This window comes from Mobula hypostoma, chromosome 15 (genome assembly GCF_963921235.1).
Source record: "Mobula hypostoma chromosome 15, sMobHyp1.1, whole genome shotgun sequence".
Taxonomy (NCBI): Eukaryota; Metazoa; Chordata; class Chondrichthyes; order Myliobatiformes; family Myliobatidae; genus Mobula; species Mobula hypostoma.
The window spans coordinates 9,530,708-9,555,308 of record NC_086111.1 but is presented as its reverse complement, the minus strand read 5'-3'; the positions used below and the strand labels follow the sequence as shown (position 1 = coordinate 9,555,308).

At 41.3% G+C, this 24,601-nt stretch overlaps 1 protein-coding gene across 2 annotated transcripts in view; it reads right to left on the bottom strand.

Annotated features, from left to right (window-relative positions):
- camkva (CaM kinase-like vesicle-associated a) overlaps positions 1-24,601 on the bottom strand; it is a 231,384-nt gene that overhangs the window by 100,286 nt on the left and 106,497 nt on the right. For both annotated transcript variants that reach the window (XM_063067719.1, XM_063067720.1), the window contains exons 3-4: positions 12,687-12,818; positions 4,643-4,717 (exon numbers count right to left, since the gene is read on the bottom strand). In XM_063067719.1, coding sequence (XP_062923789.1) covers positions 4,643-4,717; positions 12,687-12,818 — 207 coding nt within the window. The remainder of the gene's footprint in view (positions 1-4,642; positions 4,718-12,686; positions 12,819-24,601) is intronic.

Here is a 24,601-nt window from a genome sequence, read left to right as displayed (position 1 = left end):
ATTGGTCAGTAGGGGCACAACCCACTACTCACATACGAGGGGTGATTGCTACGTTTGTGGCTAAGGTAGGAGTCAATTTTAGAAAACCTAGTACGTTTATTTTTCAACATAGTCCCCTCCTACATTTACACACTTAGTCCAGCGGTCGTGGAACGTATGGATCCCTTCTTTGTAGAAGTCGGCATCTTGGACCTCCAGAAAGTGATCCACAGCCGGAGTGATTGATACGTTCGTGGCCTAAGGAAGAAGGAGATGAGTTATATAGCTTTCGTTACGTGCATGTGCAGGTCAACTCTTTGAGTGATTATGCAGAAAGTTTGAAGTTAATAACCCATCTCCTTCAGTCTTAGGCCACGAACTTATTAATCATCCCTTGTAGATATCCAGCAGAACCTTAAACTTCAAATTATTAAATTATGTATTGACAACCTCTTCACATTAACTTCTCCAACCTCTTGATGTCACGATCAAGAAAGCTCACCAATACTTCTAAAGAAATTGGCCATGTACCCTTTGACCCTTACCTGTATTTATTAATTCACCATAGCAAGCATCATACCTGGACACATAACATATTGAAATGGCAACTGTTATGCCTGTGATATGCAATAAACTGCAGAGAGTTGTGGGCACAGCTCTGCACATCATGGGAACCAGCCTCTCTCTCTATGGACTGTCTAAACTACACACTGCCTCAGTAAAGCAGCCAGCATAAACAATGACCCCACCCACACAGGACATGCTCTTTTCTCCCCCCTCTCCTATCAGGTAGAAGATACAAACACCTGAAAGCCTGTACCACCAAGCTCAAGGACTGCTTCTATCCCACTGTTATCAGACTCTTGACTGGATCTCTTGTACAATAAAATGGACTCTTGATCTCATAATCCACCTCGTTACGATCCTGCATTTTATTGCACTTTCTCTGTAGTTGTTACACTTTATTCTGCATTGTTGTTGTTTTACCTTACACTGTGTAATAATTTAAACTGTAGAAACAGCATACAAAACAAGCCTTTCACTGTAGCTTAGTACATGGGTAACATCGGCAAGTAGTTCCTGATATTAAAGGAATGTATAAAATGACTGTAACACTAAAAGATGCAGCTCGGATCATCAAGTCTGTGGTGGCTCTTTTTTGAGTGATTCCAGTTAGCTGAAAATTATTTTCCAATATGCCTATTCAGTTCCCCTGTGAAAGTCCTAATGATGGTATAGTGACATAGCTAATAGAACTGCTGCCTCACAGTTCCAGTGATCTGACTTCAGTCCTAGCTCTGGTGCGTTCTGTGTGGAGTTTGCACGTAAACACTAATAAACGCTTTCACAGGAACAAAAGTGAAGGAGATTGTCTTAGAGTTGCTCAGTCACCTTCTGTAATACTTACACATCATAACAAACCTGCATGCCATTTGATATGTCACCAAAGATTAGCAAATTTCTACAGATGTACTGTTCGCATTCCGACTGTTCGCATCACCATCTGGTATTGAGGCTCCAATTCATAGAGTTGTAAGAAGTTTCAGTGGGTTGTAGACTGAGCCAGCTCTATCACGAGCACGCCTCCCCCATATCAAGGACATCTTCAAAAAGACATGCCTCGAAGTGACAGCATCTATTATTAAGGATCGCTTTTACCCAAGACGTGCCCTCTTCTCATTACTACCATCAAGAAGGAGGTATAGGAACCTGAAGGCACACACTTAATGATTTAGGACCAGCTTCTTCTCCTCCATCATCAGATTTCTAAACAGTTTATGAACCCATGAACATAACTTTATTATTCGTGTTTTGCACTGTTTATATAGTATTATACATTATGGTAATTTGTTATGCCAGCATGTACTGCTGCAACAAGACAACACATTTCACAACTAATGTCAGTGACAATAAATCTGATTCTGATTCAGAAACTTGTGTATAAAACTCTTAGGACCCATGCTCACTGCTGATTCTTAGCAGAAAGAATTAATTTATGTGGAAATTCAGGACTGGCCAAAGCAACCTGTAATTAATGAAGAGGATTTGAAGCAACAATCTTAGAATCAGAATCAGAATCAGAATCAGAATTAATGTCACTGGCTTGTGTCATGAATTTTTTTTTGAGACAGTAGTATATTGCAATACATAATACATGTAATGCATTGCCACGGTAGCACGATTCTGTTACAGCTTGGCGTTCTGGAGTTTAGAGTTCAATTCTGACCGCATCTGTAAGGAGTCTGTATGACCTCCCCATGGAATTCATGAGTATTCTCCAAATGCTGCATTTCCTCTCACAGTTCAAAGACGTACCCAGTAGGGTAATTGGTCATTGAAGACTCAGAAGGACCTACTCAATGCTGCGTCACTAAATAAATATAAATAAATAAATAATAAAAAGTATAAATTATGGTTATATACCTGGACTTTACATTGTCTACATGGACTTTAGCAAGACCTTTGACAAGGTGCTGCATGGGAGGTTGATCAAGAAGGTTTAGTCACTTGGTATTCAAGATAACGTAGTAAATTAAATTAGATATTGTCTTTGTGGGAAAAGCTAGAAAGTGGTTGTAGATGGTTGCCTCTCTGTCTGGAGGCCTGTGACTAGTGGTGTGCTGCAGGGATCAGTACTGGGTCTGTTGTTGGTTGTATTTCTATATCAACAATCTTGATAATGTGATAAACTAAATCAACAAATTTGCTGACACCAAGACTAGGGGTGTAGTAGATAGTGAAGAAGACTATCAGAGCTTGCAACGGGATCTGGACCAGCTGGAAAAATGGGCTGAAAAATGGCCGATGGGATTTGAGGTCTTTGGGAGGACTGACCAGTGGAGGTCTTACACAGTGAGCAGTAGGGCACTGAGGAGTAAGGTAGAGCAAAGGAATATGGGAATACAGGTCAATAATTAATTGAAAGTGGCATCACAGGTATATCAGTTCATAAAGAAATCTGCTGGCACATTGGCCTTCATTATCAATGTATTGAGTATAGGAGTTACGATGTTATGTTGAAATTGTATAAGGCTTTGGTGAGGCCTAATTGGGAGTGCTATGTGCAAATTTGGTCATTATCTACAGGAAAGATGTAAATAAGATTGAAGAAAATTTACAAGGATGCTGCCAGCGCTTGAGGACCTAATTAAGGGAAATGTTGAATAGGTTAGGACTTTATTCTTTAGAACATAGAAGACTGAGAGGAGATTATGAGGGGTATAGATAGGCTCTTTCCTGTGAGGCTGAGTGAAACTACAACTAGAGGTCATGGGTTAAGAGAAAAGGTGAAATATTTAAGGGGAAAAGGAGGTGGACCTTCTTTTCTCAGAGCGTGGTGACAGTGTGGAATGAGTTGCTAGCATAAGTGGTGGATGCAGGGTGGATTTCAGTATTTGAGAGAAATTTCAATAGGTACATGGATGGTAAAGGTATTGAGGGATAGGACAAAGTACATTAATGGCTTCTCACAGACTAAATGAGCTGAAGGCTCATTTCTGTGCTCTAGTGTTCTATGACTCTATGTACAGCCTAGCATCACTTAAGCACATACAATCAATCTATGCATATAAGCTATTATATACAATTCAGTCACAGGTGATCTCTCCCACCCTCCCACTCGTCTATGATCACGGGTGATCTCCCTCATTCTCCCACCCCTGTCTCTGTTACAATTCACTCACAGGTGATCTCCCTTACTCCCCCACCCCTGTCTCTATTACAATTTATGCACAGGTAATCTCCCTCACTCTTCCACCCATCTCTGATACAATTCACTCACAGGTGATCTCCCCCCACCCCCCACCTTTCCATAGAAACATAGAAAACCTACAGCACAACACAGGCCTTTCAGCCCACGAAGCTGTGCCAAACAGGTCCTTACCTTAGAAATTACATACGGTTACCCATAGCCCTCCTCCAGGAGTCTCTTAAAAGACCCTATCGTATCCGCCTCCACCACCGTCGCTGGCAGCCCATTCCACGCACTCACCACTCTCTGCGTAAAAAACTTACCCCTGACATCTCCTCTGTACCTACTTTCAAGCACCTTAAAACTGTGCCCTCTCGTGCTAGCCATTCTAGCCCTGGGAAAAAGCCTCTGACTATCCACACGATCAATGCCTCTCATCATCTTATACACCTCTATCAGGTCACCTCTCATCCTCTGTCACTCCAAGGAAAAAGGGCCGAGTTCACTCAGCCTATTCTCATAAGGCATGCTCCCCAATTCAGGCAACATCCTTGTAAATCTCCCCTGCACCCTTTCTATAGTTTCCACACCCTTCCTATGATGAGGTGACCAGAACTGAGCACAGTACTCCAAGCGGGGTCTGACCAGGGTCCTATATAGCTGGAACATTACCTCTCGGCTCCACGATTGATGAAGGCCAATGCACTGTATGCCTTCTTAACCACAGAGTCAACCTGCACAGCAGCTTTGAGTGTCCTATAGATTCGGACCCCAAGATCCCTTTGATCCTCCACATTGCCAAGAGTCTTACCATTAATTCTATATTCTGCCATCATATTTAACCTACCAACCCTGAATTCCACCCCTCTCTCACAGGTGATCTCCCCCACTCTCCCACCTATCTCTGATACAATTCACTCAGGTGATCTCCACCCCACCTTTCCACCCCTGAATCTGTTACAGTTCACTCACAGTTCCAGGAAGATGAAATATTCCTTGCGCGTTTCAAAGACATCCACCAGTTGCAATATGTTTGGATGCTTCACCCTAGGAGAGAGAACAAAGTGTTTGAGGATTGTCTGATGACACAAAAAGCAGGAATCTTATGTTCCTTAAGGACAGAAAGAGACAAATAAGTAGGGGAGGATTTAAAACGGTACCTGAGGGGCAATTTTTTCACACTGAGGGTGATGAGTCTGTGGAATGAGTTGCCTGAGTTAATGGTTAAGGCTGATATAATAGTATCATTAGTTGGCACTGGAATGAATGGGAATGTGTCTATATTATACGCTGCACCGAAACAGTCCCTTTGGTCCATCTATTCCGTGCTGATCTATTAATTTGCCTAGTCCCATCAACCTGAACCTGGACCATAGCCATCCATACCCCTCCTATCTGTGTATCTATCCAAATTTTTCTTAGATGTTAAAATCAGACTGGCATCCACCACTTGTTCCACACTGTCACCACCCTCTGAGTGAAGAGATTTGCCCTCATGTTCCCCTTTCACCCTTAACCCATGACCTCTAGTTGTAGTCCCACCCAACTGTGGAAAAAGCCTGTTGTGATTTACCCTATCTATACCTCTCATAATTTTGTATAGCTCTATCAAATCTCCTCTCAATCTACTTACCCTTTCCCTGTAAGTCAGGTCCTCACATCCTGGCAACATCCTTGTAAATTTTCTCTGCACTCTTTCAATCTTATTTTCATATTTCCTGTAGGTAGGTGCCCAAAACTGCACACAAATACTCCAAATTAGGCCTCACCAATATCTTATATAACTTCAACATAACATCCCAACTACTGTACTCGGTACAGTGATTTATGAAGGTCAATGTATCAAAAGCTTTCTTTATGACCCTATCGATCTGTGATGCTACTTTCAAGGAATTATGGATCTGTATTCCCTGATCCCTTTGTTGTACCAGACACCTCAGTGCCCTACCATTCACTGTGTAAATCCAACTCTGGTTTGTCCTCTGAAGCCTGGCTGCATTAAATTCCATTTGCCTTTTTCAGACCTTTATTCCAATAATATAAGAAAGGATACCAGAAGTTTTTTCAGATATATAAAGAGTAAAAGAGACATGAGAGGGGATATCAGACCACTGGAAAATGATGCTAGATAGGTCATAATGGGAGACAAAGAAATGGCAGATGAACTGAAGTACTTTGAATTAGCCTTTACTGTGGAAGACAGTATGCAGAATTTTCAGAGTGTCAGGACAGAAGTAAGTGCTGTTGCTATTACTAAGGGAAGGGTGCTTGGGAAACTGACAGGGCTGAAGGTACAATGGTGCGAGACCATTTCTGAACCCTGTAGAATTTTCTCTGTTTCTGCATAAATATGACCTAATATATGACCAGATCTTCATGTAAGTCCTAAAACTAGACAAAGGCAACCCAATTAAATAAATAACACAAAAAACATTATACTTGTTCATTTATTTATTGAGAAAATGTTCCAATATTACATGTATTTGTTGGAAAAAGTATGTGAACCTTTGCTTTCAGTAACTGGTGTGACCCCCTTGTACAACAATAACTTCAACCAAATATTTTCATTAATTGTTGATCAGCCCTACACATCAGCTTGGAGGAATTTTAGACTATTCCTCCTTACAAAACTGCTTCAACTCTGGGATGTTGGTGGGCTTCCTTGCATGAACTGCTTGCTTCAGGTCCTTCCCCAACATTTTTATAGGATTAAGGTCAGGATTTTGACTTGGCCTTTGCAAAAGGCTACTTTTCTTTTTTTTCAAACCATTCTGTTGTTGATTTACTCTTGTCTTTTGGATCATTATCTTGTTGCATTATCCAACTTCTATAAAACTTCAGGTGATGATTGTACCCTGACATTCTCTTGTAAAATGTCTTGATACAATTTTGAATTCATTCTTCCTTTAACGATTGCAAGCTGTCTAGGCTCTGAGGCCCCAAAGCAGCCCCAAACCAAGATGCTCCTTCCACTATGCTTCACAGTTGGGATGAGGTTTTGGTGTTGGTGTGCAGTGCCCTTTTTCCTCCAAACATAGCAATGTACATTTCTGCCAAAAAGTTCAACTTTTGTCTCAGCGGTCCATATAAGATTGTCCCAGAAGCATTGTAGAGCATCCAGGTGGTCTTTTGCAAACTTGAAAAGTGCAGGAATGTTTTTATTTGGAGAGCAGTGGTTTCCTCCATGGTATCCTTCCATGAACACCATTCTAGTTCAGTGCTTTTCCTATAAGGATGTATGAACAGAGACTTTAGCAAGTTCTAGAGATTTCTGAAGGTCTTTTGCTCTGACCTTTGGGTTCTTTTTCATCTCCTTCAGCACTGCATGTTGCGCTCTTGGTGTGATCTTTGCAGGATGCCCATTCCTAGAGAAAGTTTCCTCTATTTGTAGACAATTTCTCTTTCTGTGGACTAATAAACACTCAGATCTTTAGAAATGCTTTTGAAGCCTTTTCCAGCTTCGTGCATCTCTACAATTCTAAGGCCCTCTGAAAGTTGTTTTGATCAAGGTATGGTGCACATAGACAGATATTTCTTGAGAAGAGCAGGCTCTGACAGTAACCTGACTGTGTGAATTTTTGATAGGGCAAGGCACCTCTACAACCTATACCTTCAATCTCATCTCATTGATTGGAACTTCTGATTCCAATTATTTCACATACTTTTCCAACAAATACATGTAATATTGGATCATTTTTCTTAATTAATAAATAAATGAATAAGTATCATGTTTTTGTGTTTAATTGTTTTTGTTTTTTTTCTGTAATCGGGTTCTCTTTATCTAGTTTTAGAACTTACATGAACATCTGATCACATTTTAGGTCATATTTATGCAGAAATAGAGAAAATTCTACAGAGTTCACAAACTTTCTAGTCCCACTGTAGATAAGTCATGTGGACCCAATGGACTGCACCCCAGAGTTCTGAAAGAGGTGGCTGAAGAGATTGTGGAGGCCTTAGTAATGACCTTTCAAGAATCAGTATATTCTGGCATGGTTCAAGAAGACTGGAAAATTGCAAATGTCACTCCTCTCTTTAAGAAGGCAGGGAGGCTGAAGAAAGGAAATTATAGGCCAGTTAGCCTGATTTGAATGGTTCAGAAAATGTTGAAGACCATTATTAAGGATGAGGTTTTGAGGTACTTGGAGGCACAAGAATAAAATAGGGCAACGTCAGCATGGTTTCCTTAAGGGGAAATCTTGCCTGACAAATATGTTGGAATTCTTTGAAGAGATAACAAGCATGATAGAGAAAGGAGAATCAGTGGATGTTGTTTACTTGGATTTTCAGAAAATGGATGTTGCTGTTTCAGGTCATGACTCTTCATCTGGACTGAATATGTGGTTGTGGGACTCGGCAGGTTTGTAGTAAATGCCTGTGGATAGTCAGTCTTTTGAGATAGAGACAGATAGACATCAGAAAGGAGTTATGTTGGCAATGTACCAAGTGAATTTGAGGGTTACGTTGGAAGTTAATTGAGTTGATGAGCTCTGTGTGGGTGTAGGTCAGCATGTGAGAGCCAACCCTTCATACACTACAACATGGTTCACCAGATTGATTCCTGGGATGGCAGGACTTTCATATGAAGAAAGACTGGATGAACTAGGCTTGTACTCGTTGGAATTTAGAAGATTGAGGGGGGATCTGATTGAAACATATAAAATCCTAAAGGGATTGGACAGGCTAGATGCAGGAAGATTGTTCCCGATGTTGGGGAAGTCCAGAACGAGGGGTCACGGTTTGAGGATAAAGGCGAAGCCTTTTAGGACTGAGATTAGGAAAAACTTCTTCACACAGAGGGTGGTGAATCTGTGGAATTCTCTGCCACAGGAAACAGTTGAGGCCAGTTCATTGGCTATATTTAAGAAGGAGTTAGATATGGCCCTTGTGGCTAGGGGGATCAGAGGGTATGGAGGGAAGGCTGGTGCAGGGTTCTGAGTTGGATGATCAGCCATGATCATAGTAAATGGCGGTGCAGGCTCGAAGGGCTGAATGGCCTACTCCTGCACCTATTTTCTATTTTCTATGTTTTCTATGCATACTCCTGGTGAACCTGTGCAAGAATAGATGTTTGGGCATGTAACTTGTTGCAGAATCCTTCTCTTGGAGTTTTTTACTTCTGTAACACTTGTTACAGAGGGAGAATGTCATAGATAAAAATGTCACCTCTCCCCAGAATGCATACCAATTAGCATAATAACAAGTGACCTCTAGGTGGAGCAAGTGCTGGTGATTATCCTTCATAACAAATTAGCTGTTGTACCTCAACACACTGAGAACAAGAATTTGTCTTAACTTAGTAACGATCCATTAAGATGGCGTAGTATCCCGAATCAGCCTTGATTATTGCTTATACAACATAGTCTTCATAATATTCAATCAGTTTCATCCTGAGCTCCAAGGACTCTTGGTATTTAAATAAAATATGCACCACAATATTATTTAATATGCATTAAAGGTAAAGGAAAAGAAAGGTACGTCGCACCAGCTCGTAACCTAGCACGGATAGGAAGCGTGCAGGGGAGCCGGCTGGCTGGATTCGAACCTGGGACCTTTTGTCCCGAAGTCCGACGGTGATCCCACTACACCACCAACCGGGTCACATTAAAGGTATTGAAAAAAAATCAATGGAAATGGCGCCAGATGATTGGACCTGCCATTGCAAATCCACATAGCCTAGAAATTCATCCTGGAATTCGCCCTTGAGGTGCTTTGTACTCTTAAACCTCTTAAAGTCCCTCTAATGAGTTCAGTGCTTGAGATAGAAGATGCACACACTGATTTAGCCCAGTAATGATGTCAAAGTCTCAAGATTTACATAGCATGTTTAACTTGGCTTATGAGTGTGGAATCAGATGCAAATTAACACCAGTTCAGAGATGGAGACAAGTAGAAAGGTTAACTTTGAATAAGTGAATCAAAGAAGTAGGGAAGGTCTGAAACATAGAGAGTTCAGAGGAGGGAGTTCTAAATCTTTAGCCTGGATGTCTGAAGACAATAGAGGACTATGGGTCAGAAAAGGTCACAAGAGTAGTGCACAAGAGCCTGGAAGTGGCAGAATGCAGAATGTTCGGAGGTTTGTAGGGCTAGAGAACGCTACAAAGGACTGGCGGGGGGGATGAAGGGTCGGCTGTCTTTCGATAATAAGGTTTGCATGCAAATAGACAATCGGTGTATTTATTCATGAAGTTTTATCTAAACACAGTCTTTAGTAGGCGGAACTTAGGAGGGATAATGGTGCCTAAGAGCGACTCCTTTGCTTGCATCTTTGGAAATAGCTCTATTTCCATCTTTAATATCTCTATTTTTCCCTTTTAGGGTTCTTTTGAAGACCCTGACCTGGAGTTACATCCTGACTACGGTTCTTTGTGGGAATGGGACCCGCTCTCGGGGTTTCACAACTGGCCATTGTTCGGCACGCCAAGGGCTCAGACTAAGAGCTCTGCTTGCCTTTGGAGGCCCAGGATCTTGTGGTTCTGGAGATGGCGGGATTGGAGGTCGGTGCCTCTGCAGGAGATTGGTGTGCATTGGAGACGAATGATCTCTGGCTGTGTGCCCAGAGACCTGAGATCTTTGGGCACAGAGCTCAGAAAAAGTGATGCAACGGACTTTTAACATCGTAAACCAGTGAGCTGTTTGTTATGTCTCCCCTCTCGCTGTGAAACGGAGACTTCTCTTTCTCCCTTATTAGGGAGAGAGAGAGCCTGTGGTATGTCGAATGCCAGGTGAACAATGCAGTCTTTGGAGTACTACAAACCTGATTCTCTGCTGTTGCCTTGCTCACGCTTGAGTGCTTGGTGGCGGGTGCTGATGCTGTTATTGCTGGTGGGGGAGGGGGTTTTATTGCTTGCTGCCGCTTATGCTCGGGGGGGGTGCTGGGGGGAACTTTGGGGTTCTAACATCTAACTGTTATCCATTCTTAGGGGGCACTCCTCTGTTTTCGTGGATGGTTGCGGAGAAAAAGCATTTCAGGATGTATATTGCATACATTTCTCTGACATTAAATGTATCTTTGAAACCTTTGAGTATTAGCTAGTGATTGTGGTAGAAGAAAAAGAAATTGAAAAGAGATGGGGTTCCAAGCCCTAACTTTGTTTCCTTTTTCCTATGAATAGTGATACTTTCATCTCTAAGGTTAAATATTGTTGGTCTTACACATGGATTTGGGAGATTGAATGACAAGAGCTGAATTGGAACAGCGCAGCACCCCTGAATATTTCAGGTTGTTGGGTGTGAACATCTTCAATACCCTGTCCTGATCCAACCACATAGACACCATGGCAAAGAAAGCACACCAATGCCTTACTTCCTCAGGAGCCTGAAGAAATATGCAAGTCCCTTTTGTTCCCTCCAATGTTTATACATGCAATATAGAAAACATCCTGTCCAAATACATCATAGCTTGGTACATCCAAGTGCACAGGAAAATTTTTTAGAGCTGTGGCACCAGTTTGGACCATCACAGTAATCAGCCTGCCCTCCATGGACACTGTCTACACTTCTTGCTACCTCAGTAAAGCAGCCAATATAATCAAAGACGCTACCCACTGCAGACATTCTCTCTTCTCCCCTCCTTTAACTGGGCAGAAAATACAAAAGCTTGTGACCCATACCACCAGGCTTAAGGACAGCTTCTACCCTATTGTTATAAGACCATTGAATGGTTCCCTGGTACAATAATATGGATTCTTGACTTAAGAACATACCAGGGGACAATTCAATAGTTGTACAGTTACAGAGAAACTGCAATAGAGGCAGACAAACATATGACCTTAAGAACATAAGTTAAAGATTAAAGTCTGTCACGAGCCTTGTGGCCCATCAGGCCATTGCTTATGCCGGTGTTCATGGCATGAAGCAACTGAGAGTACGAGACTTCCCCCCAGATAGGATGCCAGTCTATCGCAAGGTTAACCCCCAGCACTTTTTGCTAGTACCCATTCTCAGCTGGGTAGACTGGAGCATTATGTGGTTAAGTGCCTTGCTCAAGGACACACATGCTGCCTTGGCCGAGGCTCGAACCCACGATCTTCAGATTGCTAGTCCAACACCCTATCCACTTGACCACGCGCCACACTTAAGAACATAAGAAATAGGAGCAAGAGTAGGCCATCCGGCCCATTGAGCCTGCCCCACCATTCAATAAGATCATGGTTGATCTGTCCATAAAACTCAGCTCCATCTACCTGCCTTTTCCCCATAATCCTTAATTCCCCTACTATTTAAAAATCTATCTAACTGTTTCTTAAATATATTTAATGAAGAATCCTCGACTGCTTCCCTGGGCAGAGAATTCCACAGATTCACCACCCTCTGGGAAAAACAGTTTCTCCTCATCTCTGTCTTAAATCTTCTCCCCTGTATCTTGAGGCAATGTCCCCCAGTTCTAGTCCCACCTACCAATGGAAACAACTTTCCTACTTCTATCTTATCTATCCCTTTCAAAATTTTTTATGTTTCTATAAGATCCCCTCTCATTCTTCTGAACTCCAGAGAGTATAGTCCCAGGTGACTCAATCTCTCCTCATAGGTTAACCCCTTCATCCCTGGAATCATCCTCTGCACTGCCTTCAAAGCCAGTATATCCTTCCTCAAGTACCCTTTCACCTTATTCTCTGCTTTGACTGCACTTTCTTTGTAACTGTGAGAACTTATTCTGCAGTCTGTTATTGTTTTATCTTGTACAACCTTAATATACTGTTGTAATGACACTATCTGTATGGATGGCATGCAAAACTAAGTTTTTCACTGTATCTTGGTGTATGTGACAATAGTAAACTAATCTACCAAGTTTTATTCTTTCATATAGTAGCAGAAAAGAGCAAGGTCTTTGCTTTTAAGCCTATTCAACATTCATTCTGAACTACAAAGAAAAGAATGTAATGTTGGCTCTTCTTATACTGGGTTCAATATTAGGCAAGTAAGTTCATCTGGAAGTTGCATATATCTTAAATATTGTATGATGGTGAGGGATTAAATCCACAAAGGAAGTAATGACACAATTGTAGGGACTTACATGTTCAAAATCATGATTTCATTTTTAGCTGCCTTTCTAACTTTTCTTCCATCTTTCTTCAAAAACTTCTTGCAGGTGTACATTTTCCCCGTAGATTTCTCTTTTGCCCGTAATATTTCACAGAACTCCTCCCTGTTTTAAAGAGTGAAAGAAAGAGAGAGAGAGAAATAAAGTGAGAAACCATATTATCTCAGCAGTTAATTTCTGGGTTTCTCTAAATAATTCAGCTTCATAAAATCAATGCTGCCAGAACAATGCTTTCATCAGGATTTATAAGCGACCTGTGAGTGGGTCTTTGTGAAAACTTATTGGTGTGGTAAAGCAACACACATCAAAGTTGCTGGTGAACGCAGCAGGCCAGGCAGCATCTGTAGGAAGAGGTGCAGTCGACGTTTCAGGCCGAGACCCTTCGTCAGGACTAACTGAAGGAAGAGTGAGTAAGGGATTTGAAAGTAGGAGGGGGAGGGGGAGATCCAAAATGATAGGAGAAGACAGGAGGGGGAGGGATGGAGCCAAGAGCTGGACAGGTGATAGGCAAAAGGGGATACGAGAGGATCATGGGACAGGAGGTCCGGGAAGAAAGACGGGGGGGGAGAACCCAGAGGATGGGCAAGGGGTATAGTCAGAGGGACAGAGGGAGAAAAAGGAGAGTGAGAGGAAGAATGTGTGCATAAAAATGAGTAACAGATGGGGTACGAGGGGGAGGTGGGGCCTTAGCGGAAGTTAGAGAAGTCAATGTTCATGCCATCAGGTTGGAGGCTACCCAGACGGAATATAAGGTGTTGTTCCTCTAACCTGAGTGTGGCTTCATCTTTACAGTAGAGGAGGCCGTGGATAGACATGTCAGAATGGGAATGGGATGTGGAATTAAAATGTGTGGCCACTGGGAGATCCTGCTTTCTCTGGCGGACAGAGCGTAGATGTTCAGCAAAGCGGTCTCCCAGTCTGCGTCGGGTCTCGCCAATATTGAAACTAAGAACTTTGAATAAATTTACTTAGAACTTTGAACTGTGATTCCCACTATCTGAACATGAATGGATGGAAGCCTTGACCAGGTGCCAGCTCCATTACTGACATCTGTTGTTGTACAATGGCCTTGAAGCTCCTTCTCCACTCATGCTCTATCCTGTCATGCATTAGCCTCTGATTCAGAAGTTTATGAGACAGACTATTGCAGAACTTGCTCATTCACAAGTCAGGAGTTAAGGGCCAGGTCTATGATACCTAACAAAAAATGCTGAAGCTATAAAGTTAATATATCCATAGATAATGAGGGAAAAGTTACAAAATCTTCATAAGCTTCTACTTCCATTTCAGATCCCCAATATTTGTGGATTTCTTTTCTTTTTCTTTTTACTTTATTTAGAGATAGTGTGGAATAGGCCCTTCCAGCCCTTTGAGCTGTGCTGCCCAGCAACCACCGATATACCCAATTTAACCCTAGCCTAATCATGGGACAATTTGCAATGACTAATTAACCAACAAATGTGGGAGGAAACTGGATCACCTGGAGAAAACTCACACATTCTACAGGATGTACAGACTCTTTACAGAGGACCCTGGGATTAAACTCTGAACTACAGCACCCTGAGCTGTAAAAGCAATGCACTAATTGCTACACTTCTGTGGCGTTCAAAAAGCTAAATTAGGGTAGGGAGTAATGAGATACCAAGTGAAATTCTATTCTTCTCCAGTCTGAATTTCAACTAGATTTCCTCAGGGATAACTTTTACAAAGGATAAAGAAGACAATAGGTAGCCTAGAAAAGTCAATTGTTGAGTAACATTAGAAATTTCACTAATCAGCGAGTTCAGTGGAATTTCCAAGATGGTTCTGAATTTAAATTTAGATTTGCATTGTACGTGTCAATTGGAATTTCCATTAACCTTTGCTTTTCAGAGATGCATATTTATGCAGGTATATTTCCATCTTCAAAATCAGTGGGTTAGAAAATCCACACTGGGACAAGAAATTTAACAACTGGAGTCCGCATTCCTTTGCTGCATCTTTTTTATACAGATTGAAAAAGGATTAATTTTTAAGAACAAAAAGCCATTGATTTGAAATTCATCATTCCAGTCAGTCAGGAGTTGACAATTCTTTCTTGGAATCAATGTAGCCATTTCTGACAGAGGCACCTCAATAGCCCCCTCTACTAAATTATTTCACAGTACTTTTGCCATGGAGAGCAAAACTTAGTTTCTGAAACTTCGTATTCCTTCCAATTTTGATTCGAAGCTTTCATCATAATGAAAACTCTGTATGAATTTAGTGAGGGATCTTTCTGAATTACTAAAGACACTTTAATGGGATCACTTTTTCCACAGGTAATAACTTTTTTCTTTTATAATTAATATCTTTCATACTAGAATCTTGCTGATTGCTGCTGTGAGCTCTATGGGGGCAATAATATTGTTTCTATGATCAGAGACAACTGAAACTTCATTAAATAGTTTGCAGCAATAGTTCAGCCTCTTTTCCATCTTTTTTCTTACACAGTCTTAAGTACTGACTTTATGCTGGAAATACTCAGTAGACAAATTGAATTAATAGAAACATAGAAAACCAACAGCACAATAAATGATGGATGCCACCTTTTTGAGGCTTTTTGAAGCTGAGGAGGCTTGCACCCTTGATGGTGTGTCAGGCTGATAATTTTTGTCATTAGAACTGTAAGAAATATAAATAAGCAGTTTAAGATATGGAGAAGGGAGAGGGGTGGTGTGAACAAAGATAATGTCTGTGATAGGGTAAGGATCAAGGGAGACAGTATCATAAAGTGAAACTGGCTGAACATGCTGCTTGTTCAAAGCAACAGATACTTCTAGGACAAATAGACATAGAGGGGTTCTGTATGTGCTATGACTGCCAGAGGACGTGGTTGAGGCATGTACATTAACAATACTTAAAAGACACTTGGATAGGTACATAGATAGAATTGGAAAAGGCCGCAGAAGATTATAAACTCAGCTAGCACCATCAAGGGTGCAAGCCTCCTCAGCTTCAAAAAGCCTCAAAAAGGTGGCATCCATCATTTAGGACTTCTCATCGCTCAGGACATGCCCTCTTCTCATTACTACAATCAGAGAGGAGATACAGAAGCCAGAAGACTCAAACTCACTGTTTTAGAAAAGGCTTCTTTGCCTTTGTGTCAGATTTCTGAACGATGAACCCACGAGAACTACCTTGTAATTTTTAGCATCACACATCAAAGTTGCTGGTGAACGCAGCAGGCCAGGCAGCATCTGTAGGAAGAGGTGCAGTCGACGTTTCAGGCCGAGACCCTTCGTCAGGACTAACTGAAGGAAGAGTGAGTAAGGGATTTGAAAGTTGGAGGGGGAGGGGGAGATCCAAAATGATAGGAGTAGACAGGAGGGGGAGGGATAGAGCCAAGAGCTGGACAGGTCTCTTCTGGTCTCTTTTGAAATAACCTTGTCCCAATTTAGAAAATAAATTCATGGATCAATCCTATCTCTTTTCATAACTATTTTTAAACTAAAATATGTTTGGATTTTCAATTTTGATTCTGAGGTTCAATGTTTCATAGTTGTTAAAACCTAGTAAACAACAGAAAATTGGATATTTCAGGCAGCCCAGTATTACCTGCATACAGAGAAAAGAGTTAATGTTATGGATTAACTGGCCGGTTCTGATAACTACTGGCTCTCTTAAATTGCTGAATTAAATTAGTCCCAGGAGATATAAATGTGCTTAGTTGAATGATGGCCTCCTGCTTATTGAAAACACAGTGGTTTTTCTTGGAACATTATGTTACACCAGGTCATGCACTCCATATCCCAACCACTGATTGAGTTAAGATATTTCTCCTCACATCACTTCTGGTTCTTTTCCCAGTGATATAGGAGCCAAAGTTGGAGACATCAGAGTAGAAATGCAATGGAAAATTAAAGTGACAGGCAACTGGAACTTTCTCCCCCCCTCATAATTCCCTCTTCTTCCATTCCCCATCCGGCTCCCCTCTTACCTCTTCTCCTCAACTACCTTTCACATCCCTCTGTTGCCCCTCCTCCTTCCCTTTCACCCCTGGAACAACAACAACAACCACCTTCTTCTTCTTCTTCTTCTATTTCCGGCTGTTTAGACGCATCTAGGCATATTACAGCCCTCCGCAGGAGGTATAATTGATTATAGAACTTCAAGGAACTCAAATTCTCGAATATAACCTAGTCTCGCATAGAAACTGAATAATAAACTCTTCAATCAGATGTTGATTCTTTTGATGGCCAAACAAAGGTTTAATAGAAAACCAAAATACATTTAAGACAGATAGCCTCTTGAACAACATGCTTCTTTCAATTTTGTATCAATTACAGCTCAGCAAAACATGCTGGACTGTCTCTGGACTACCACCGTCACATAATCCAGTAGGATGCTTTCCTAGTATCTTCAAATAATAGTTTAACCCACAATGCCCCAACTCAAGTCTTGTAAATTTCACCATATCTCTATGACTTAAAAGGTAACAGTCTGAGACCTTTTTAACTAGTGGGTGACTAGAAAAATAATGCCTGCCCCTTAATTCATTTTTCCAATCCTCCTGCCACTTCTCTATGCCTTTTTTAATCCTACTTCTCAATTCTGCTGTGCCTAGGGGAACTCTAATTTCTAGTTGCTTGCTCTGAAAGGAAGACTTTGCAATGCCATCCACAATTTCATTTCCCTCCACCCCAGCACGCCCAGGTATCCATGAAAATCTAACTGCATAACCCATCTTCCCTACTCTAAACAACACTAAGATAATCTCAATCACTATGTCAGGATGAGCTTTTGATTTATTCTCTTTTATAGCCTCTAAGGCAGCAGCAGAATCTGAACAGATGATAACCCTGCTTGGTCAAGAGTCTCCTATCCACCATAAAGCCCAGAGGATTGCTAATAATTCTGTTGCAAAGACAGAAACACCATCTGAAACCCGATGACCAATCTTAACTCCAAGTTGAGACACATACATCCCAAATCCTGCCCTACTGCTCTCTGGGTCCACTGAGCCATCAAGTAAAAATCTTCAGATAAGATCCCCATTTATTATTTAAATATTCATTCGTGATCAACGCTGATGAAATTGCACTGCTTCCTTCAAGCTGAAAAAGGAGGAATAGGTCTACTGGTTCTGGAAAGAGCCAAAAGGGGACGGGTGGCAAGCAAATTTGGTCAACTATGTCTTCCTCAGTCAGTTTCAATTTCACGGCCCAGTTACTAACCAAATCTAAAAATGGGTAACTTTTAGATTTACTTTGGCGCTCTGACTTGCCCTGCAAAAGACACTTTGGTGGACAGCTGTGATTGAATCCATTCAGTTTTGCCCAATACTGCAGGCCCAACTGAATTCGTCTTAAATGTAGAGGCACTTCTCCCATCTCCACACATAATGCTGGGACTGATGTTGTTCTAAAAGCTCCACAACAGAGCCTAAGTGCTTTGGACTGCACAATGTCTAGTTTTCCAAGCACTGCCGTAGCAGCGGAACCATAAGCAATACAACCATAATCTATAACTGATCTAATCATAGCTGGATATATTAAGTACATAGTTTCCTGCCCTGCTCCCCAGTCACATCCAACAATACTTCTCATAACATTTAAAACTTTCTCACACTTTCCAATTGTTTTATCTATATGAACCCTCCAAGTAAGTCTTTCATCAAACCACACACCTAAAAACTTGAGTACCTTGACTTTTTATAGTGGAGAATCATATAGACACAATTCACAATCAGAAATCTCTCTTCTAAAGCCAAAAATCATATATTTGGACTTAGAAGCAGGAATCCTGAAACCCCATTTATTAGCCCAGTTTTTAACTGATCTTAAAGCCTTTTGTACCTGCCTTAATATATACTTGATGTTTCTTCCTCTTCCAGATTGCACTATCATCTGCAAACAATGATTTGCCAAATTCTGTCCCTACCTGATTAAAGATATCATTTATCACGACGTTAAAAAGAACTGGACTAATGACACTTCCTTGAGGGGTACCATTACCTATTCTAACTGACTTGGAGCTTGTTCCACCTATTCTTACTTGAATTGTCCTTTCCTTAAGGAAATCTTTGATCCAATTAAACATTCTACCTCTAATTCCTGCATCATAGAGTTTAATTAATAAGCCATCCTTCCATACTGAGTCATATGCTCTTTCAATACCTAGAAATACACATACCATTACTTCTCTATTTTGAAATACTTTTTTAATATCGTCATCTAAAAGGGCAACAGGTTCCATTGTTGACCTTCCAGTTCTAAAACCATTTTGATAGGCAGCAAAATGTCTCTTATTTTGCAAAAAATAAACAAGTCTGTTGGTGACCATTCGTTCCATAAGCGCTGACGTTAAAGCTATAGGCGGATACAAACTAGGACTAGACGCGTCCTTACCTGGCTTTAAAACTGGAACTACCACCGCATGCTTCCATTCTACTGGTAATTTTCTTTCTTTCCACACTGAGTTAAGCAATTCTAGAATTTCTATTAATACAGAGTCATCTAAATGCTTAAGCAATTCATAACACAGTCCATCCCTACCAGGAGAAGTGTTTGAACCTGATTGGACAGCTTCCTGCAATTCCTGAAGGGAGAAAAACAAATTTATGGAGCTATTATCATCCAAACTCCTGTCCAATTTCCAACTTTCCTTTAACATAATTTCCTTTCTCAAATCACCTAACTCTCCAGAACTGTGTAACGCTTGGAACACCTCTACAAACATATCAGCCTTTTCCTTATTGGTTACAGGTTTAATATCTCCTTCCAGCAAAGCTGGGATAGGTGGTCTTCTATATATCCCTGGCATTCTGTGAATGATCGTCCATAGCTGCTTTATAGGTGTCTCAGGGCCCAGGGTTCCACAAAATCTTCTCCAACTATCCCTCTTTGCGTTTTTAATTAGTCTCCTTGCTACTGCTCTTTCCTTTTTATACTCCATAACATTTTCTAACACTGGGTACTTTCTTAATTTTCTTAATTTCCTGTAAGCTCTATTTCTGTTTCTTACTGCTATATCACAATTTTTATTCCATCACGGAACTAGTGCTCGAGCCTTAGGAACATTCCGTAGCGGAATAGTCAACTGAGCAACTTTATGAATTATAGAACAGAGGGATTCATTCCAATCATCTATGGAGCCCTCACTATTAATCTCTTCTATTATATCCACAGCTTTCTCCTGGTACTCATCCCAATGGGCCAAAGAAAAATTATACCTAGCAGACCTCTCCTCAACTTCTACTATCAAATTTCTACCAAATCTACATAATATAGGATAGTGTTCACTTCCTAGTGTGTATCTGTCCATAACATCCCCTTCCCCAACCCTAGCTAAGTTTGAGGAAGTGATAGATAAGTCTAAGTGACTACAGGTATTCTTTATAATATTAAATCTTGTAGGCCTTCCGTCATTTAGCGGTACCATGTTGCATTTATCTAGAAACTTCTCTACTACCGCTCCATTACGATCTTTACTTTCACTACCCCATATAGGATTATGGGCACTGAAATCTCCAACCCAGATTACTGGGGATCTTACCTTATTCATAATTTCATCCAAATCTGATAACATCATCTTACCCTGGATTATAAAAGTTAATCAAAGTTGTTTGACCACAAGAGCTCCAAACCTCCACAGCCACAATTTCAAGTTAGATTTGAAATCAAGTCTTCTAAACTGGAGTCCTGTTTTTATGAAAGTTGCACACCCTCCACCAGATTTACCCATTCTGTCAACTCTCAAACTATCATATCCAGGGATCGCAAAATCTAAATGAGGCTTTAACCATGTCTCCTGTATACAGATCAAATCAGGCTTGTCTTTAGAAGTTCCAACAAATCTTTTAATTCTTGACCATTTTCAGATAAACTTCTTGCATTGTAATATTAAAAACTTCCAAATACTAATTATTGGCTTCTTCATCCACATAAAGCTCCTCCGTACTCTCTGATCCCAACAATTGGGAAGTATTCAGTGATTGTTTGTCTGTCATATACTCATAATTTTTCCGGTGAAATTTGTTTTATATCAAGGAATCTCTCTGCAGCTCCAACAACTATTTTTATCATATTCGACCTCTTGGCTGTAGTTTTAGCCCTGACCAGTACATCAACAACAAATGCCAAAAAAGACTCTTCAGTCATCAACAACATGCCTGAAGGAACCATAGATGGAGAACTCGGAATGAACTGACTCCCCATCATTCCAATCTTTTCTTTACTTATCCTTTGCTCTCTATCAACTTTCTTTACTGCCTCAGCATATGATATTTTTTGTTGGATACTAACATCCTGAATCTGCTTTGCCTTACTAAAATACTCACATCCTCTGAACGCTGCTATATGGTCCCGTCCACAGTTACTGCATTTAGGCACCGCTGCCTTACATGCTTTAATATCATGATCCTCCCCACATTTCATGCATCTTCTTTTATCTCAACATGAACCAGCAACATGTCCAAATCTCTGGTAATTATAACAGAGTAAGGGAGGTCTAATGTATTCTCTAACTTGATAAGACATGCACCCAAGATAGACTCTAGTTGGAAGAACATCACCTGCAAAAACCAGAAGAACAGGAGAATCCCAATTACCACCTCTTACTCGATTTTAATTGTTTGGCTTCAATCACTCGACCACCCTTAATATTGTCCAAAATTTCCTTTTCAGTTATGCCAAACCAAATACCATACACTACCCCCTTAACTCCCTTCCTTTCTTTCAGAGTAATACACTCCACTTTCACAACCAATTTGCCCACAATTTTAGCACTGTTATATTGGTCAATATCTTTGCAACAAATTTTCAGCAATCCATTAGACAAAATCTTGGCCTGGAATCCTTTACCTATTTGGTACTCTAATGCTGCTGCCGCTTTCAAAGGATTAAGGGCTTTAAAACCTCCTTCCCCTTTCTTCTGACCTTTAATTTTATACAGAACTATAAATTCCAACAATTCACCCATTTTCATCAATTTGTTGCCCCCCATTACTTCAGGTCTTTCACTTGATGCACTCCTTTTTGGCTACCCTTAGTTCTGGAGTATTCCACAGTCTTCCATCCTCCTCCTTCAATCTCACCCCCCGCCCCCCACCCTTTGCAGCCATAGACTACAAACTAACTCTTTCCAAACTACTAGGCTCCTCCACACCAAAGTCCCCACCCACTCAATCAACGGCCCCAACTGCCAGTCTGGCCCAACCGCAACTCCCAGTTGGCAGCCCAGCCACATCCAAGAAGCCAAGAACACTCTCCTCTCCTATCAGTTTCCTTCTTATTCAGCCATTTACCTTTTCCACCTATCACCTCCCAGCTTCTCACTTCACCCCACTTCTCCCACCCACCTACCTTCTCCCTCATTGGCTTCACCTATCACCATCTGACTTGTACTCCTTCCTCTCACCAACCTCCTTATTCTGGCTTCTTTCCTCTCCTTTTCCAGACCTGAAGAAGGGACTCTGCTTGAAATATTGACTGTTTATTCCTCTCTGTAGATGCTGCCTGACTTGCTGAGTTCCTTCAGCATTTTGTGTGTGTGTGTTATTCATTTTTCCAGACATTAGAATCATAGAGTCATAGAACACTACAGCACAGAAACAGGGTTCTTTGGCCCTTCTATTCCATGCTGAGTGATTAATCTGCCTAGTCCCATTGACCTGCACTCAGACTATAGCCTTCCCATCAATGGATCTATCCAAAATTCTGTTTAATGTTGAAACCGAACCCGCATCCACATTTGCACTGCCAGCTCCTTCCACACTCCCATCACCCTCTGAGTGAAAGAGCTCCTCCTCATGTTAGACAATAGGGCATAGAAGCAGAATTAGGTCATTCAGACCATCGAGTCTGTGCCACCATTTCATCATGGCTGACTTATTGTCCCTTTCAACTCTCCTATCTTCTCCCCATAACCTTTAATGGCCTGATTAACCAAGAGCCTATCAACCTCTGCCTTGAATATACCCAATAACTTGGCCTGCACCACTGTTCGTGGAAATGAATTCCACAGACTCACCACCATCTGTCTAAAGAATTTTTTCCTCATCTCTGTTCTAAATGGGTGCTCCTCAATTCTGAGGTTGGATCCTCTGGTCTTAGACTCTCCCACTGCAGGAAACATCCTCTCCACATCCACTCTATCAAGGCCTTTCAATTTTTGATAGATTTCAATGAGATCCCCTCCCCAGTGAGTACAGGCCCAGAGCTATCAAACGCTCCTCATAGGTTAACCCTTTCATTCCTGGGATCATTCTCATGAATCTCGGTAAGTTTAACATTGGTAGTAGGTAAGTTATTGGAGGGAGTACGAAGAGACAGAATCTACAAGCATTTGGATAGACAGGGACTTATTAGGGAGAGTCAACATGGCTTTGTGCGTGGTAGGTCATGTTTGACCAATCTATTGGAGTTTTTCGAGGAGGTTACCAGGAAAGTGGATGAAGGGAAGGCAGTGGATATTGCCTACATGGATTTCAGTAAGGCCTTTGACAAGGTCCCGCATGGGAGGTTAGTTAGGAAAATTCAGTCGCTAGGTATACGTGGAGAGGTAAATTGGATTAGACATTGGCTCAATGGAAGAAGCCAAAGAGTGGTAGTAGAGAATTGCTTCTCCGAGTGGAGGCCTGTGACTAGTGGTGTGCCACAGGGATCAGTGCTGGGTCCATTGTTACTTGTCATCGATATCAATGATCTGGATGATAATGTGGTAAATTGGATCAGCAAATTTGCTGATGATACAAAGATTGGAGGTGTAGGAGACAGTGAGGAAGGTTTTCAGAGCCTGCAGAGGGACTTGGACCAACTGGAAAAATGGGCTGAAAAATGGCAGATGGAGTTTAATACAGACAAGTGTGAGGTATTGCACGTTGGAAGGACAAACCAAGGTAGAACATACAGGGTTAATGGTAAGGCACTGAGGAGTGCAGTAGAACAGAGGGATCTGGGAATACAGATACAAAATTCCCTAACAGTGGCGTCACAGGTAGATAGGGTCGTAAAGAGAGCTTTTGGTACATTGGCCTTTATTAATCAAAGTATTGAGTATAAGAACTGGAATGTTATGATGAGGTTGTATAAGGCATTGGTGAGGCCGAATCTGGAGTATTGTGTTCCGTTTTGGTCACCAAATTACAGGAAGGATATAAATAAGGTTGAAAGAGTGCAGAGAAGGTTTATAAGGATGTTGCTGGGACTTGAGAAACTCAGTTACAGCGAAAGGTTGAATAGGTTAGGACTTTATTCCCTGGAGTGTAGAAGAATGAGGGGAGATTTGATAGAGGTATATAAAATTATGATGGGTATAGATAGAGTGAATGCAAGCAGGCTTTTTCTTCTGAGGGAAGAGGAGAAAAAAACCAGAGGACATGGGTTAAGGGTGAGGGGGGGAAAATTTAAAGGGAACATTAGGGGGGGCTTCTTCACACAGAGAGTGGTGGGAGTATGGAGTGAGCTGCCAGATGAGGTAGTAAATGCGGGTTCTTTTTTAACATTTAAGAATAAATTGGAGGACAGATACATGGATAGGAGGTGTATGGAGGGATATGGTCCGTGTGCAGGTCAGTGGGACTAGGCAGAAAATGGTTCAGCACAGCCAAGAATGGCCAAAAGGCCTGTTTCTGTGCTGTAGTTTCTATGGTTTCTATGGTATGGTTAACCTCCTCTGGACCCTCTCTTATGCCAGAATATCTTAGATAAAGTGTCCAAAACTGCTCACAATATTTCAAGAGTAGTCTGACCTGTCCCTTATAAAGCCTTAGCATTACATTCTTGTTTTTATATTCTCATCCTGTTGAAATGAATGCTGACATTCCATTTGCCTTCCTTATCGTCAATTCAATGTGCAAGTTAACCTTTAGGGGATCCTGCACAAGAACTCACAAGTCCCTTTGCACCTCTGATTTTTAAATTTTCTCC